The following is a 15610-nucleotide window of genomic DNA, read 5'->3' as shown; positions in this document are numbered from 1 at the left end:
AACACAAATGAAGATTATTTTAATTAAATATGAGCGATTTCTGTCCCTCTATTGACAGCTACGCAACTACCACTTTGACGCTTCAAAAAGTTCATAAAGAGATCGTAAAATGAATCCATATGAATTGAGCGGTTTAGACATACATTTTCTGAAGAGACTCGATTGCTTTATATGATGAACAGATTAATGTAGGCTTTTATCCACATATAAACATTCATCAGTGAACATAAACAGAAGCTCAACCGAACTTGCTTGACACGCGAGAACAAACCGCATTGGTTTTTGTTGAAGCTCAAACAAGAATGAACCTCATTGGTTCTCACACGTCAAGCGAACATGCCTGAGCTTACATTTTCCACAAATGATGTGTGAGTTGATGAATGTTTATGTGTGAATAAAAGCCTAAATTAAATCTGTTCATCATATAAAGCGATTGAGTCTCTTCAGAAAATGTTGGACTAAACCGCTCGGTTCATATGGATTAGTTTTACAATCTCTTTAAGAACTTTTTGAAGTGTCAAAGTGGTAGTTGCGTAGCTGTCAATGGAGGGACAAAAAGCTCTTATTTGTGTTCCAAAGATGTTTTTTAGGGGGTTGGAACAGTTAGATACAGTTGAGAAGGTGGAAAATCACAGTTTAGATGTGGAGGATATGTGGATTTGATGCGTTTAAAACTTTTCATGCTAGGTTAATTCTCTTTTAGGTAATATTTGATCAAACATCGAATAGGTCTCAGAACATACAAACATTGGATTTGTGCCTCTTTACTTAGAACTAAACATGCGTAAAATTCAGCAAATTGCTGGGGGTATATAGAGGAAAGCTGTAAAATAGAGAGAATGTGTTAATGTATGAAATACCTGCATAATAATGGACAAAGAGGATCAGGGGTTTTACAGTATTTTATTTTAGTTTTTACTATCTGACAGACAAAGTGCTCAGAGAACAACATCAAATCACAATATCACATTTTGTCAACAGAGAAGGGAGTGCTCCCCTTCCCAGAAGCTCCACAGTTTGCTCTGCTCCGCCGTTTACAACCAATACAAGTTTATTATTCATGTAACATTGTCACATATATGGGGAGGAAAGGGAGAGCATGATACACTCAAGCACACAACACAACAGAATACAATTCTAAAATAACCGTCTTTGTTTTCAAACTAATATTGTTAGTATTTTATATTAAATTTCTTGAACCGTAATCACACATCCCAGACAATGCATTAATATTACATGTGACAACACAAAATAATATTCCTCAGAGTCAGGAATTAATAATGTTAACTAGCAACTATATATTACTTCATTTCATTTTCGATTATGATAAACTGCCCTTGCTGGGTACACAGATCTGAACTCCAGTACTCGCATCATCCACGCGTCATTATGAGGACCGGTGAGGCCATACTGCACTGAAAGGAATGTGACAAGTCAACTCGAGTGGCTGGTGCCTGAATTGGAATGACTTAAATTGGAATAATAATAAAAAAAGTCTGACATACATTGACATACATTTGCTAAGGGCCCACAAAAAAAATACTGTTTCCTTGTTTTTAGCATGAAACCACGCCTAGAGCTCTTCAAAAACAAAAATAATTTCCTGTGTACCTTTATTTTTCCCATTTCTGTTTCAAAAGTGTAATACATTTTAAATAGATATATAAGACATTGCAATGACAACCCTAAAGTACAGAAGACAGCGCAGGCCTGTGATTGGTTGGTGACAGGAAGGGTAGCAGCTGTGCACTATACTATTGGCTGGCGGAAGCTGGAATGTTGGGATGCAGGATGTTCAGTAGGAATGATCGGCCACGTAAAGGGACTGTCCTGCTGCTCCACTGGTTACACTGGAGACGTACTTGCCCTGAGCAGCCAATCCGTTAGCCTGAGGAAAGTTCACAGAGGTCAGTTTATGCTGCCTTAATCAGCACTTTCAGACAGGCCTTACATTAACAATAACAAAACAATAGCAACCCAATAATTACAAACTGATTCACATAACTCTATTGTTATAAAATGTTGTATATTATATTACATTTATTATATTATTTTCCAACTCATGTTCGTCAATCCATATATTTACTAGAAAACTGCCATTAAATTAGTGATATGATATAGTGATGTAGCAATATTTTGTACCGAAACAGCAAAAGAGAAATTAAAGTTTATTTAGTCGAAAACTAGGGCTACACGATAATGGTTAAAGTGAGAATCATTATTATTTTGCTCAAAAATTACAATCATGATTATTATTCACGATAAATAGTTTAGTTTAAATAATATCAAGCTATTACAGAGAAAGATAAGTTAACACACATATGCGCTCATTATATAATATTATATTGTTTTATTATATTATTATAAAAAAGGGTAAACTAATAAAGGCCATTTCATATTTCACTTCACCTAATAGGCCTGTAGGTGGCGCACGGACATCATTTAACCAACTATGACGGCTTCATCAAACGGAAAATCAATACAAAAACTGTGGCTCATAATATTAATTCCAATAATTCCAAATGTAACATTTTTACTTTCTATTGTAGCATAGAGGTTGCATAAGTGCCTTTATTCACCAACCATGATCGCAAACGATATGGACGAGATCCACGTTTGGATTTATTACAGTTCGTCACAGATTTAGGAGCAAATCGCATACGCACGACACTTTCATTCGCACAGAATTTCACAATGGACATTGCTAAACTTCCACTTGCATGTTTGTCGGTGTTGTCAGATCATCAGCCCAGAACAAAATATGAGACGGGAGGGAAAATTATGACAGCGCTTTTGCGTTCACTCGCAAATGTTTTGCATTCCCCTGAAAAAATTTGCATTCACTTGCAAAGAACACAAATGTTTTGCGAGGGAACTGAAAGGTTCTGCAAGCGAACGGAAAGTTCCTCAGGGAAAAATAAAATACTTTTGACTGAATAACTTTTGTAACTTTAATAAAGATTCATCTATATTTAATTTATACAGTGAAGAGAGACTATGCAGTGTTATTTTACATTTGATTATTCGATTTCTGTACCTAATCTTTAATTAACTGCTGTTAGATCTACCTGAAAAACACAGTTATTTTAATTTGCATCTTTGTTCTATTGTGTTTATTTGTGCAATTGCATGTAGTTTGATTAAACAGTCTGTGATAAAATAAGAACAAATACTTGACTTTATTACTGTTTTTATTTACTAATGCTAAATCCAGTTATTTCAATAGGAATCCAAGCAATCAGGAATTTTGCATGAGCGGGAAAGATTTCTCCACAGATTCAAGTTGGTAATGCAGATTTGCCACACTGACCAACAGAAAACTGCTTGGTTTGAAAGCGACTCTATTGACACTATTGACAATGGACCTTATTTGCCTGTGAAATGTGGGTCATTTGACTACACCTTAATGAGGAAATGATTTGAATAACTGACCTCAGCACGCTTGATGAACTCCTCTGTGGCGGCCTTCTCGTTGTCCTTGGACCCGCGCCAGGCGTTCAGGGCAGAGGCCTGCAGGGCACGTCCATAAGAGAAGGTGAGGGCCCAGGGTTTGTTCAGAGGGCAGGTGTTGATGGCGTTCAGGTTGATGGACGCCTCCTCCTCACTCTGACCTCCAGAGAGGAAAGTCACACCTGCCAGGAAAATGGGACTGTGATCTCACCACATAATGTTTACTGCTCACACTTTTTAAAAACATGATGTTTCCAGAAGTAACTACGTTAGTGCGCTCCTCGTATTCTTAAATACCCAGCAACCTCATTCTTTAGGCCTCAAAACCAGTGAATCAAACAGCTGGTAGTTTCCCTATTGGTGAGTCTACCTGTTACTGCGGGGGGAACGGTGCGGCGCAAGGCTGTCACTGTCGCCATGGCAATCTCCTGGTTGCTGTATTTGGTGGGGCAGGAGTGACCAGCTGTCACCATGTTGGGTTTCAGAAGAGTTCCCTCCAGATAGACATGATGGTCAGACAGGGCCTTGTAGCAGGCAGCAAGGACCTGGAAATACATGGGAAATAGGTAAAGTAAATGTAACCATGTATCATGCCACAACCCATTAAAACAAGTCTGGTTTGAATTATATAATTTGATTTCACTTTTTACGTACCTTCTCTGTAACATACTGGCAACGCTTCAAGTCATGGTCACCATCAGGTAAAATCTCTGGCTCCACAATGGGCACAATGCCATTCTGAAATACAAAGACAATATTACGTAAAAAACGAAACAAAACGAAACGCCCGTCACTCCACTGACTACATCTCTCATATCCATTCATTAGCTTCGACAAAATATCTAAATAAACATTTAAACCTTTGTAACTTGTATTTCTGTATTTCAGTGTTAGTTTAGTTTTAGTTATATATTATTGTATTTATTTCTATTTTTATTAATTAACTTGTTTTATATTTTCATTTTAGTTTAAAGTTTGTGATTTTGCCATTATCTTTTTTTCCTTTGGATTTAATTTATTTTTTATTTCAGTTTGATTTAGATAACGATTTTTAAAGGGTTAGTTTTTGATTAATATTTTTAATGAAATCAGAGATTTCTGTCCCTCCATTGACAGCTACGCAACTACTACTTTGACGCTTCTAGAAGCTCATAAAGAGATCGTAAAAATAATAATTCATTACATTTATATAGCGCTTTTCTCTGCACTCAAAGCGCTTTTACATAGAAGGGGGGATCTCCTCAACCACCACCAATGTGCAGCATCCACCTGGATGATGCGACGGCAGCCATATTGCGCCAGAACGCCCACCACACACCAGCTTACTGGTGGAGAGGAGACAGTGATGAAGCCAATCAGTATATGGGGATGATTAGGAGGCCATGATGGGCAGAGGCCACTGGGCAAATTTGGCCAGGATGCCGGGGTTACACCCCTACTCTTTCGAAAGACATCCTGGGATTTTTAATGACCACAGAGAGTCAGGACCTCGGTTTTACGTCTCATCCGAAGGACGGTGCTCTTTTGACAGTATAGTGTCCCCATCACTTTACTGGGGCGTTAGGACCCACACAGACCACAGGTTGAGCACACCCTGCTGGCCTCACTAACACCTCTTCCACTTTCCATATGAATTGAGTGGTTTAATCCAAATTTTCTGAAGAGACTCGATTGCTTTATATGATGAGCAGATTTAATGTTATGCAGAACGTTTGAGCTTCCGCAGGAACCAATAAGGTTTGTTCTCCTGCGTCAAGCCAGTACTGTCTAGCGAGACTGTCAATGGAGGGACAGAAATCTCACCGATTTTATTAAAAATATCTTCATTTGTGTTCTGAAGATGAATGAAAGTCTTACAGGTTTGGAACAACACCAGGGTGAGTAAATGACAGAATTTTCATTTTTGGGTTACTAAACCGTTAATAGTATTAATTTTAGTGAACAATAACAACACTGCTTTAAGATCAACACAAAGCTGGCCAAGACTTGAGAAGCTCACCTGCTGGCAGATGCTGGCGTAGCGAGCCAGGACGTTAGCGTTCTCCATGATGGCCAACTCTGAGGGAGTGGTCTCACTGATCTTCAACACACAGCGCCACTTGGCAAAGTCTGCACCGTCTTTCTTATACTGAGCACAGCGTTCTGACAGGCCATCGAGCCCTTAAGACAAACAGGTATCCCATTGACATAACACCATAACTGCCATCCTTTTAAACAAATAAAATAGCGGTGACTGTAAGCTTACCCTGTGTTGTGGTCTCTCCGTTTGTTCCTGCCAGAGGGACGACACCTTTGTCAACCTGAAAAAGAGGACAACCTGCTTTAGGATCAAACTGTCATGGCTGAAACTGCTTTATTATAAACTATACATACAAAGCAATAATAGAAGTATAATTTGGAAGAATATTTCAAATGTACATTTACACAAATACATCTTCAATCAACAAAAAGGTCTTGTATCAATTAGAATACTTGGCCGAGGCAAACATGAACAACCTCCATTAACCTGATAATCTTACCCTAATCCTTTGCTACTGTTATCTAAAAAGTCTTCCCTCATACATGTGTGTGTATATATAAATATATTCTCACACACACACACACACACACACACACACACACACACACACACACACACACACACACACACACACACACACACACACACACACACACACACACACACACACACACACACACACACACACACACACACACACACACAAAATATCGGCCAAAAGTTTGGAAACATTACTACTTTTAATGTTTTTGAATCAGATCTTTGAATCTGAAATCTGATTTATTATCAATGTTGAAAATAGTTGTGCTTCCTAAACATTTTTTATAACCTGTGATGCTGTTTTCAGGATTCTTTGATGAATAAAAAGTTTAAAAAGAACAGCATCGATCTAAATGGAAATCTTTTGTAACAATACACACCACCGTTTAAAAGTTTGGGGTCAGAACTCTTTTTCTTTCTTTTTTTTTTGAAAGAAATGAATACTTTTTTTTACAGCAAGGATGTGTTACATTGTTCAAATAAATAAAAATGTGTTAAATTGCACTGCAATTGGATTTACATTACGTAAAACTGAACTGGGAGAAGAATAGAGTAAAATTTACAGTTACCAACACAATGTGTATCCGATATGAATAAAACACATCGTCAAATTATAATTGAAAGGATTACTATTGCAGCTTCCAACAGTGTGCATTTTACACTATAAATGTATTTTTTTGCTAGTATTTATGTGTATTTAAATATCTTTGGTTGTGAACACTGAATAGTTGTGAGCTATTTAAAGCACATTTGAATTTAGCAGCTGATCACGTGACGCACTGAACGTTCTAATCACACCACTGAAATTGTTCTTGTACCTTGATTCCCACAACCATGCCCCTGTCCTTGATCAATTTGGCAAAGCATGTGCCATCATCAGCGTTCTGATAGAGGGTCTCGTGGAAGAAGATAACACCACCAATGCACTTGTCAATGCGCTCGTCAGCACAGAAAAGGAGCTGGCGATAAAGACGGCGGTTCTCCTCTGTGTTCTCCACGCCGATTGGGTTCAGACGCTTTGCCATACTACCTATATAGATGCAGACATACATATCATTGTGTTAGACTGCCACTGGCAGAAAGCAGACATAGGTGTTTCAGTCACTGTTTGCAGAATGTCTCGTTTTCCAAAGAATGACAGAACGTCAACATGACAGGGGAGTAAATGATCAAACTGAATGCGTTACATTCATATACGGTGCAAGCGTCACTGACCTGTGGACTCATCTGCAGCGAGGATGCCCTTCCCAGGAGCTACGATACGCTGAGCGATGTCCTGAAGCTCCTTCTTCTGCTCAGTAGTGAGTGCGGGGTACTGGTGCGTCATGATGTCTGTGGCTCAAAGCAACCTGCAACAGAGGAAGAGGAGACACGACTGTCACTTCATCCATCTCACCAGCAACTTCACATACTGAAACAAATCTGTGTCTATATAGATTATCCAACCATCCATATATCTATCTATATATCTATATATATATATAGGCTATATATATATATACACACACACACACACAGAGTAGTGGCCAAAACTCATGTCCTGCCTAGGAAAATTTACATTTTCATCCTTTATTTAAATATTAGTACAATTTGTTAAATATTTTGTAATTATATTATGTAGTTGTGTTTTGAATCAATTGTACCAAATTGTGCAGACATGTTTTTTGGCCAGCCAGTCATTCAAGAATTTATGAAATTATGAACATGCAAAAACAAGAGAGAACCAACGAAATATTAATAACTGATTATGTTGTAGTCAATGCTTTTTCATAAGAGCTGCTTTTTATGCATTTTTATTTTATTTTAAAATAAAACCTGTAGCTGTAGTTTGACTTTTATTTGCCAAATAATTTTGTCAGATAAATACATTAACCAAGTTTAGCATTTACTTTTTCCTTCAAATTTAAAACCATTTAATATTTTCCTCATATTTAATCGAACTTGTAGAGTCATAAAATAAACAAATATCAGTAAATAAAAAAAAAGTAATATTGTGAAATATTATTACAACTTAAAATTACAGTTTTCTTTTTTCAATCATGTATTATGTAATAACGCAATTTCTTCCTGTGAAGGCAAAGCTGAATTTTCCATTCAGTGTCACATGATCCTTCAGAAATCAGTCTAATATGCTGATTTTCTGCTCAAGAAACATTTATTTTAGATGTGGAGAACAGTTGTTCAGCTCTTAATTTGAGAGTCAGAAGCAGAACATGACTCGACTGTGAAACTGGCTGGCAGCGCTCGCGGCAGCTTAGAAACAGTCTCACACAAGGAACAATCCGTCTCCTGGAAACATCCAACTGCTGGCTATGAATAAACAAATCTGTGTCCCATTACTCAGTCTATCTAAAAGGGTTGGTTAATATTCCTGCCCACTCTCCCTCACAGCTCTTCAGTGAGGCTGAATTGCATAATGCAGACTAAAGCCATGATTATGCAATCACAGCTCTCTAATCTCTGCTGTCAATCCCCATTAGACTTGCCCCACTGTCTGCGACTATCTAGAGAGCTAGACTGACACAGCATTTCATTTAAAGGGCACAGATTATTACTTTAGCATAATTTTTTAAAAGACTTATAGAAATTATAAATATAGAATATACTGTGCGACCTGAATGTGATGTTTTCGTACACTCAACTGTATGCAATTAAAAAATTGCAAACTGTATTATAGGCCTAGTTGAAATTTAAATTAAGCAATTAGTTGAACTTGAGTGCTTTTTTGACCCACTTAAGTACATCTTTAATATTATAATTGCTTCTATAATCTTTGAAAGTGTACTACTGAATGTACTGACAAGCATTTGTGGTAAACTAATCGTCATTATAAACAAAGCATTTATTTAATCAAGCTCCAAAAACGGCTCGTCTGGATATTGGGTGACGCCTTCGCATTTGCATATGCCTGCCTCCAGAACAAGACATCGACAAATAGTTATACATTATCGAACCATAGGCCCCGCCCCCTGGCGTTCGGTCGCTTAACGGCTGACAGTTGCCTACACCGGATGTGAGCGTCGCGTCAAAAGTAAATATAACCCATTATAATCACTGATTCTGTCTACACTGGATACAGTATACAGATGCACATTCACTTTCTGACGGATCTACGCGCTTCAGTCTGTCGACTACAGGACAAATGGAAGAGTAAATTGAAGGGTAAAGGATTGTTCACTTTGACGTGTCCAGTTTAAACAGCTTGTTTGCTTCTCTGTACAGACTTCAGAAGGATACCAGCTTCAGGAACAAGTAGATGGTTTGTTTTTAATGCCGTCCTGGATCGCCAGCAACTGCATCGCAAATAGTAGGTAAATGATTTTTATGATGCTTTGTTTGTAAATGATGGTTTTATATACATAATGTTTTCAAAATACGTACTCGTATACAATGATGAATGGCCTTTGATACTATGCAATGATGTTAGCCAATCATTACAGAGTTAAGCCAAAGTCCTTTTCAAGGCAAGTCATTTCACTCGGCGGCCATCTTTGAAAAGCCTCTCGGGCATGCAAGTGCAGCTCCTGTCTCTTTGAATGGGGAAACCTCAAATTCTCCAAAACTGTTCGCCAAGCTTACGATTAAACTTCATAATTGAAATCACCAATGAAATCTGACAACAACTGTCTCAAATTTAGTTCCAACATTTTTCGTCATTTTTCAGGCTGGATCAAGCTAATGCGCAGTGGAAGCGCGCATCTGACTGTTTCTATAGGAACCGGAGCTTCTAACGGCAGCTGCAGTGACGCGATGACTTCACCAATCGGCGATTGGCTCTTATTTAGAAGGCGGGACTTATTCCACCATATAGAGAGCCTAAGTCCCGCCCCTCCGCTTCCAGCTCATGGGACCTTATTTCGGAAAAAATATGTATGGAAGTCAATGGCGAGAGATAACTTATCTTTTTATTCCGTCTGAACTGTGCCCTGAACTACACATATGATGTTTGTCAATTTAAAAGGTAATTATGAAAGTCAAGAAAGTCGCAGTTTGTCATAAAACAGAAGAGTAACGTTTAGTTTTATGTGAAAATCGCTCAATGAACTACATCTCTCGTCTCGCACTATGTACGTCACAAGATCCGTTGCTCGTATGTGTGTATTCTGGCTCAAAACACTCAGGCATGACGGCGTAACGTTACGATTATAATGTAAGACTATAGAAAAAATGACAGACGTTAGCTTCAGTAAAGTTAGCTTCATTCATTGAGAGAAAAGGTATGACGTCGCATGTGCGCCTTCTGGGTTTGTAGTCTTTGTAATTACGTATTTTCACAGTCTTATACCTCAGCAGTTTTACATCAAGCTGCGACTTTCTTGACTTTAAAATGTATCTTTTAAATTGACAAACATCATATGTGTAAATCAGGGCACAATTCAAACGAGATCAAAATATTTGTTGTCTCTCGCCATTGACTCCCATACAATATTTTTCCGAAATAAGGTCCCATGGTGGTCGACCGGAAGGGGAGGGACTTAGGCTCTCTATTGAACGTTGCACTTTTCCCCATTCAAAACAAGCGTGCCGCACAAGCCCTGAAAAGTGAAGCCAAAACGTCTTGATCGCCCCCCCGGTGACTGGTCCTAGTATAGGTCATAAGCCCCGCCTCCCAGTGTTATTCAACGGGACGCGAGACCAACTAAACAATTAAATTACACTTAAAATATCTTTTTTCTAAAGGTGGTTTCTTTCATTTGCTGTCGTTTTTATCACGCTGATGCAAGTTCAAGTGTCTGTTTCAAAAATAAGTTTTTTAGTTAGTTACGTGATGCGGTGGTGTAACGTCATGATTGACAGCTGTGATTGACAGGTTCTCTGAGCGAAGTAGTCACTGAAGCACCATCGGACATTTTTTTCGGGATCTTCGGAGGACTGAGATTGGATTTACTTTATTTTAACAAGCCTCTTATCGTACTGCAATCAATTTTTTAAAAAGTGTGCAGAATCCACTCTCCCTGAGTGCATTCTGCGATAGTGAGGGCGGAGTGTTGATTTCGTGGCTTTACTTCCTGCTCACGACTGCGCAGGTCTGGTCCCGAGATCGCTACTGCGCAGACTCAAGTTCCAATATGTCAGCGCCATATCGGGACGCTGGCGGCTTCAGTTCTCGTCAATGGAAGAGAGCGAAGGGGCGTCGTCCATCTTTTTTTACAGTCTATGATTCAAAACAATACGAGTGACGCGTCTTGTGTTACTCTATAGTCTTTGGTTAAGCCGCCCCTAAAAAACGGATCATTTCAGAAAGAGGGTCAGAATGAGGCTTGAAAATAATTGTTTTTCCACATATATATTTAGGGTTTTTTTTGTGTGCAAAAAACGTTATTTACATTAGAAGTGAACCTCAAGGAACATTAAAATAAAATAAAAATCCATGTCATAACCCATTTAAAGCATGACAAATATTATTAAAACAATGATATAAAATGGAATTTACAAAGTGCACTTTTAAATGCATACTTGTTAAGTGTGTTACACGTGTGTTAAGAAAAAGATAAAAGTGGACTTTTGTTATATTATCAACAAGTACAGTTTTATACTTTTAAGGTTTAAGGTACACTCCAAGCACAGATTCAATGAAATGAAATGCACTTCTTTTTCACAAAGGTTCTTTTCTCACTTTCAGTGACATACCATATTTATGACTTGTATTTTAAATTGACTGTGCGGTTCACAGCTCGTCTAAATCTCTTTGTATGTCTTAATAGTCTTCCCGGTTGAGTGCTCCCCCATCTCTATGCTGAATGGAACGAGCCTAAACCGGCACAAACTGGCTGGTCTGTGTCGATGTAAATCACAGTTGGATGCGCTCTGGCTATAAGCACACCAGTTTATGCACACAGAAAGAGAAACCCTTCACATATTGTCCTTAATTGAGATTTTACTGAAATGAATTAATGTGGGTTTTAATTAGAGACTAAACAAATCAGTATTGGTTTGAAGCCGGTTGTTGTTCCTCTACATCTAGCATCTCAGCTACTGCTGTATTTCTGTGCTAGCAGATGGTTTATCACAGCATTACTGAAGAGACAGGAAAGCACACATCTCTGAAGCTCTGTGAATGATTCCAACTCATTGGTTTTGTCGAACAATGGAAGTTTCCACTGGAAAACACAGCCTACGGCTGCCGCTCACCTCATTCATCACGCAGTTTCAAATCGTTTGAGTTCTGCGAGGGATGTGTTACGGCACGCTTTTACCATTCCACTTCTTCACTCTGTAATACTTCAGTACAAAACTTCCCGGTCTGGCTTTAGTTTGAGCAATGCTAATGCTAAAGGCCAGGCTGTATTGGCTTCATTGGCAATGTGTTGTGTGTAAAGGACAAACAGAGGTCATTTTGATGTATGACCACAGTCAATGACCCATGATGAATAGGCGTCCACTGGTCCTAATTCAAAGGGACCTTAATTTGCCCTTTGCTTGACAATTGTTGTCACATAAAGCATGGGATAATCTTTGTGTACTAAACCTTATTTTTCCAAGACGCAAACTGTACTTCAATACAGGTCCATATTTCAATTTTATGTTAACAAATAATTACATTATTATTTTATAATTAAATATTATTGATACATATTTGATCATTATTTGAACTAATTTATTGTCATTTATTTGTATTTTTATATTGTCATTTAAATTGAATATGATCAGAGTCCTACAACTCACTTCTACTGGGTAGCTTTTATGAGATTACGTTGTAATTGTTATTTTATATTGAGTTCTTGATAGCATGTTTTTATTTTGCATCTTTATGTATTTTTACTTTATTTTTGTAAATTGCTTTGAGATAAAGATGCTATAGAAAGTTTTTTTTTATTATTATAAGATATTATTTAGACTGCTTGCTAATTTCAGTTTATTATGAGACATTTTGTAGATGAGCTCTATTTAAACAACAGCTTTTACAGAAAACCACATTAGCTATCCATTTACAAAGCGTCATCTGTGTTTGTTATGCAAGTGAATATATTTGATGAGTCATGATGTCACTGTTTATTAGACACGCGCTTCTAAATCATTTAGTTAGAGTATTAATTTTTAACTGTTTTTAAACAAATCACACAGTGGATCAAATTAATGTCTACAAGGCATCAATCTGATATAATGCTAAAAATAGCAGGATGAAGGAGCTAACCGGTCTATAATCAGTTACGGCTGTGAACAACAACCCCTTCCGACTGTTGCTGACACCTTTTACCAGTGAACATACAGTTCTAATGCTTCAGATCCAACTATAAAAAATTAATTCAAACAAATCTTTAAATTAGGGACTATGGGTGGCCTTGCAAAAGATGCTTCTCAAAGAAAATGCTTCAGGCATAAGTGCCAGCTGATTGTTTCAGTCTGTATCTCTTTGACAGGATCGGTTTCTCTGTACCGCATCATGCGCAACAGTGACCGCCCATTTTTCGAGACAGGGATATCTGCAGGTTGGAGTAATGGGTGAAACGCTACAACAGATACGAACCCCTAACCCTCCCCCCACACCCTAACAAGCAGTCTTTGTGACAATTCGTCACGCCCAGAACAGATAAAAATACAGAAGAAAATATGTACTTGGACTTGATTTTGTCCATCTGGAATTTATTGGATGGTTATGGTTTGCTATTGGTCGATCTCAAGTGAGTCATCAGAGAAGAGAAGTCGTTGCAAGGGTGAGAAGTTATTTTGATTAAAGATTATGATATAATAAATAAAAAAAAACAGGAATTGACGATTCTGATTTTGACATCAAGTTCAATATTGCAAAATATTCCTTAATTTACAAATAGCAGTTAGAGTGTCTGCTTAGTTCCTTAGCAACTATTTCAGTTTCCATTTTAACACCGACTTCTCTGATTGGTGGATTTCACTTCAGGAGTATGGGTAGTGTAGTTCTTTACAGAGTAATTTGACTACTAAAATAAATAAATAAAAATAACACTGACTTGTCAAAGCCACTTTCTCAATGGAGAAAAATAACACGATGCGCTTATTGCGTCAATAGGCCTAGAAACATATCACATGTTCTTCTTCAAACAGATGTATTATGCGAGGAGAATTACAATGGTCAAGCAAAATATAGAAGATATTACATAAAAGAAAAAAATAAGCGTCAAAGGCCACCGTTTAGAGAACCGTCCATCCCGAGCTTAGTCTTCATCATCAGCTTAGCCCGTTTAACCTTGATACATGTACCTGATGTGTCCTCAGAGAGGAGAGACACTATCTTCAGCACGTATACACGTCACGGGACAGGATGATGAGTGAACACAGCTCGCGTGATTCATTTCAAACATTCCACACTGCTGTGACGCACCGCGATGCGCGCGTGTGCCGCGTTCTACTTGCGTCGCTAGCAGTGTAGATGGGATGTTAAAGCGACCGAGGGGAACATTTAGAGTTATGGACATCTTTGACAGATTTTAAATTGGATGAAAATTGTTTTAATAGCGCTTTCGAGAGGATGGGATGTTGTGAGGGTGTGTATTAAAAATGAAGGACACTAGGAAACGCTCTTTTCATCACGTTAGCTCACGTCCGCTAGGCTAAGCTACACTGATGTAAGAAATGCCTACGTGCAGATCGGCCACGCTCCCCTCTGCAGACACCAGTCTCATCCGTGATGCTGTAACGCTATAGACCTACGCATGAATACGATGTTTTTATATGCGTATTCTGTGAAATAAACACTGTTCGGGTTCGGTTTGTCAGTTAGCTACACTAACGTTACATATACGGAAGAGAGAGATGATGATGGTGTGACGATGATGTGCTAAGGATGACATTAAATGTCGACATGATGATGTTTGTCTCTTTATATAGTTACTTTTTGAGCCAAAAATGAACATTTCACACTGATATTAATGAGACCTGCTTTTATATGTTGGACGTATCTGCTAAACGTATTAATCATTGTACGTTACCATGATGGAGAAGGCCATTGATAACGAAATGAGAACCACCTGTCGGATGACGCATTAACTTGACATCAAAGCAAATAAACGTTTTTTTTTTTTTTTAAATAGTACATTTAAACACACACGCACATACGTTTTAAGTTCAATTCAGAAGGAATTAACAAAATTATATTCAATATCCAAAGTTATCTGATAAAATAATGACATGCCATCTATGAAAGTTGCAGTGTCACTATAATTACACGCACACATATTTATATATGTATTTAAAAGAAAGAATTTACTCACTTACCTGATAAGGAGAGTGATTCAAAAGATGCCCTGATGTCGACAGCCTCCAGTTTCAATGCCGCAACGCAACGTGACCGCTTAGAAAAAGCAACCCACGTAGGGGCGTGGCTTTGGTCACGACCTTATTGTAATAATAGTTAATATTCATGACCCCTTAAAGTGACCTCGCACGTCGACATCGCATTGCTTGAGGTGTGTTTACGAGCACGTAGGCTTTTTAAAAAGTCAAATGAAAAATTTCAGAATAAATAGCTAGTTAGTCAATGTAAAAAGAAAGAAAATGAGAACATTTACATACATTTGTTTTTTCTTACAGAACATTTGTCTATTAATTATATATGCAATATCCACTATATGTATTAGATAAACCAAATAATGATTGTTTATATTTTAAAAAGGCTTATTTGAT

At 37.8% G+C, this 15610-nt stretch overlaps 1 protein-coding gene across 1 annotated transcript; it reads right to left on the bottom strand.

The window, feature by feature from the left end:
* Window positions 1-884: 884 nt before the first annotated feature.
* Window positions 885-15319, bottom strand: aldocb (aldolase C, fructose-bisphosphate, b). Its single transcript, XM_079847851.1, has 9 exons — window positions 15203-15319; window positions 7226-7359; window positions 6829-7040; window positions 5696-5750; window positions 5450-5610; window positions 4105-4188; window positions 3821-3995; window positions 3433-3632; window positions 885-1888 (listed from the first exon to the last, which is right to left on the bottom strand). The coding sequence occupies exons 2-9, from the start codon at window positions 7335-7337 to the stop codon at window positions 1796-1798; spliced, it is 1092 nt and encodes a 363-aa protein (XP_079703977.1). The 5' UTR covers window positions 7338-7359; window positions 15203-15319; the 3' UTR covers window positions 885-1795.
* Window positions 15320-15610: the final 291 nt, after the last annotated feature.

Source organism: Squalius cephalus, assembly GCF_949319135.1.
Source record: "Squalius cephalus genome assembly, chromosome: 17".
Taxonomy (NCBI): Eukaryota; Metazoa; Chordata; class Actinopteri; order Cypriniformes; family Leuciscidae; genus Squalius; species Squalius cephalus.
Note: the sequence above shows the minus strand (reverse complement) of the source record. Positions and strands in the feature narration are given on the sequence as shown.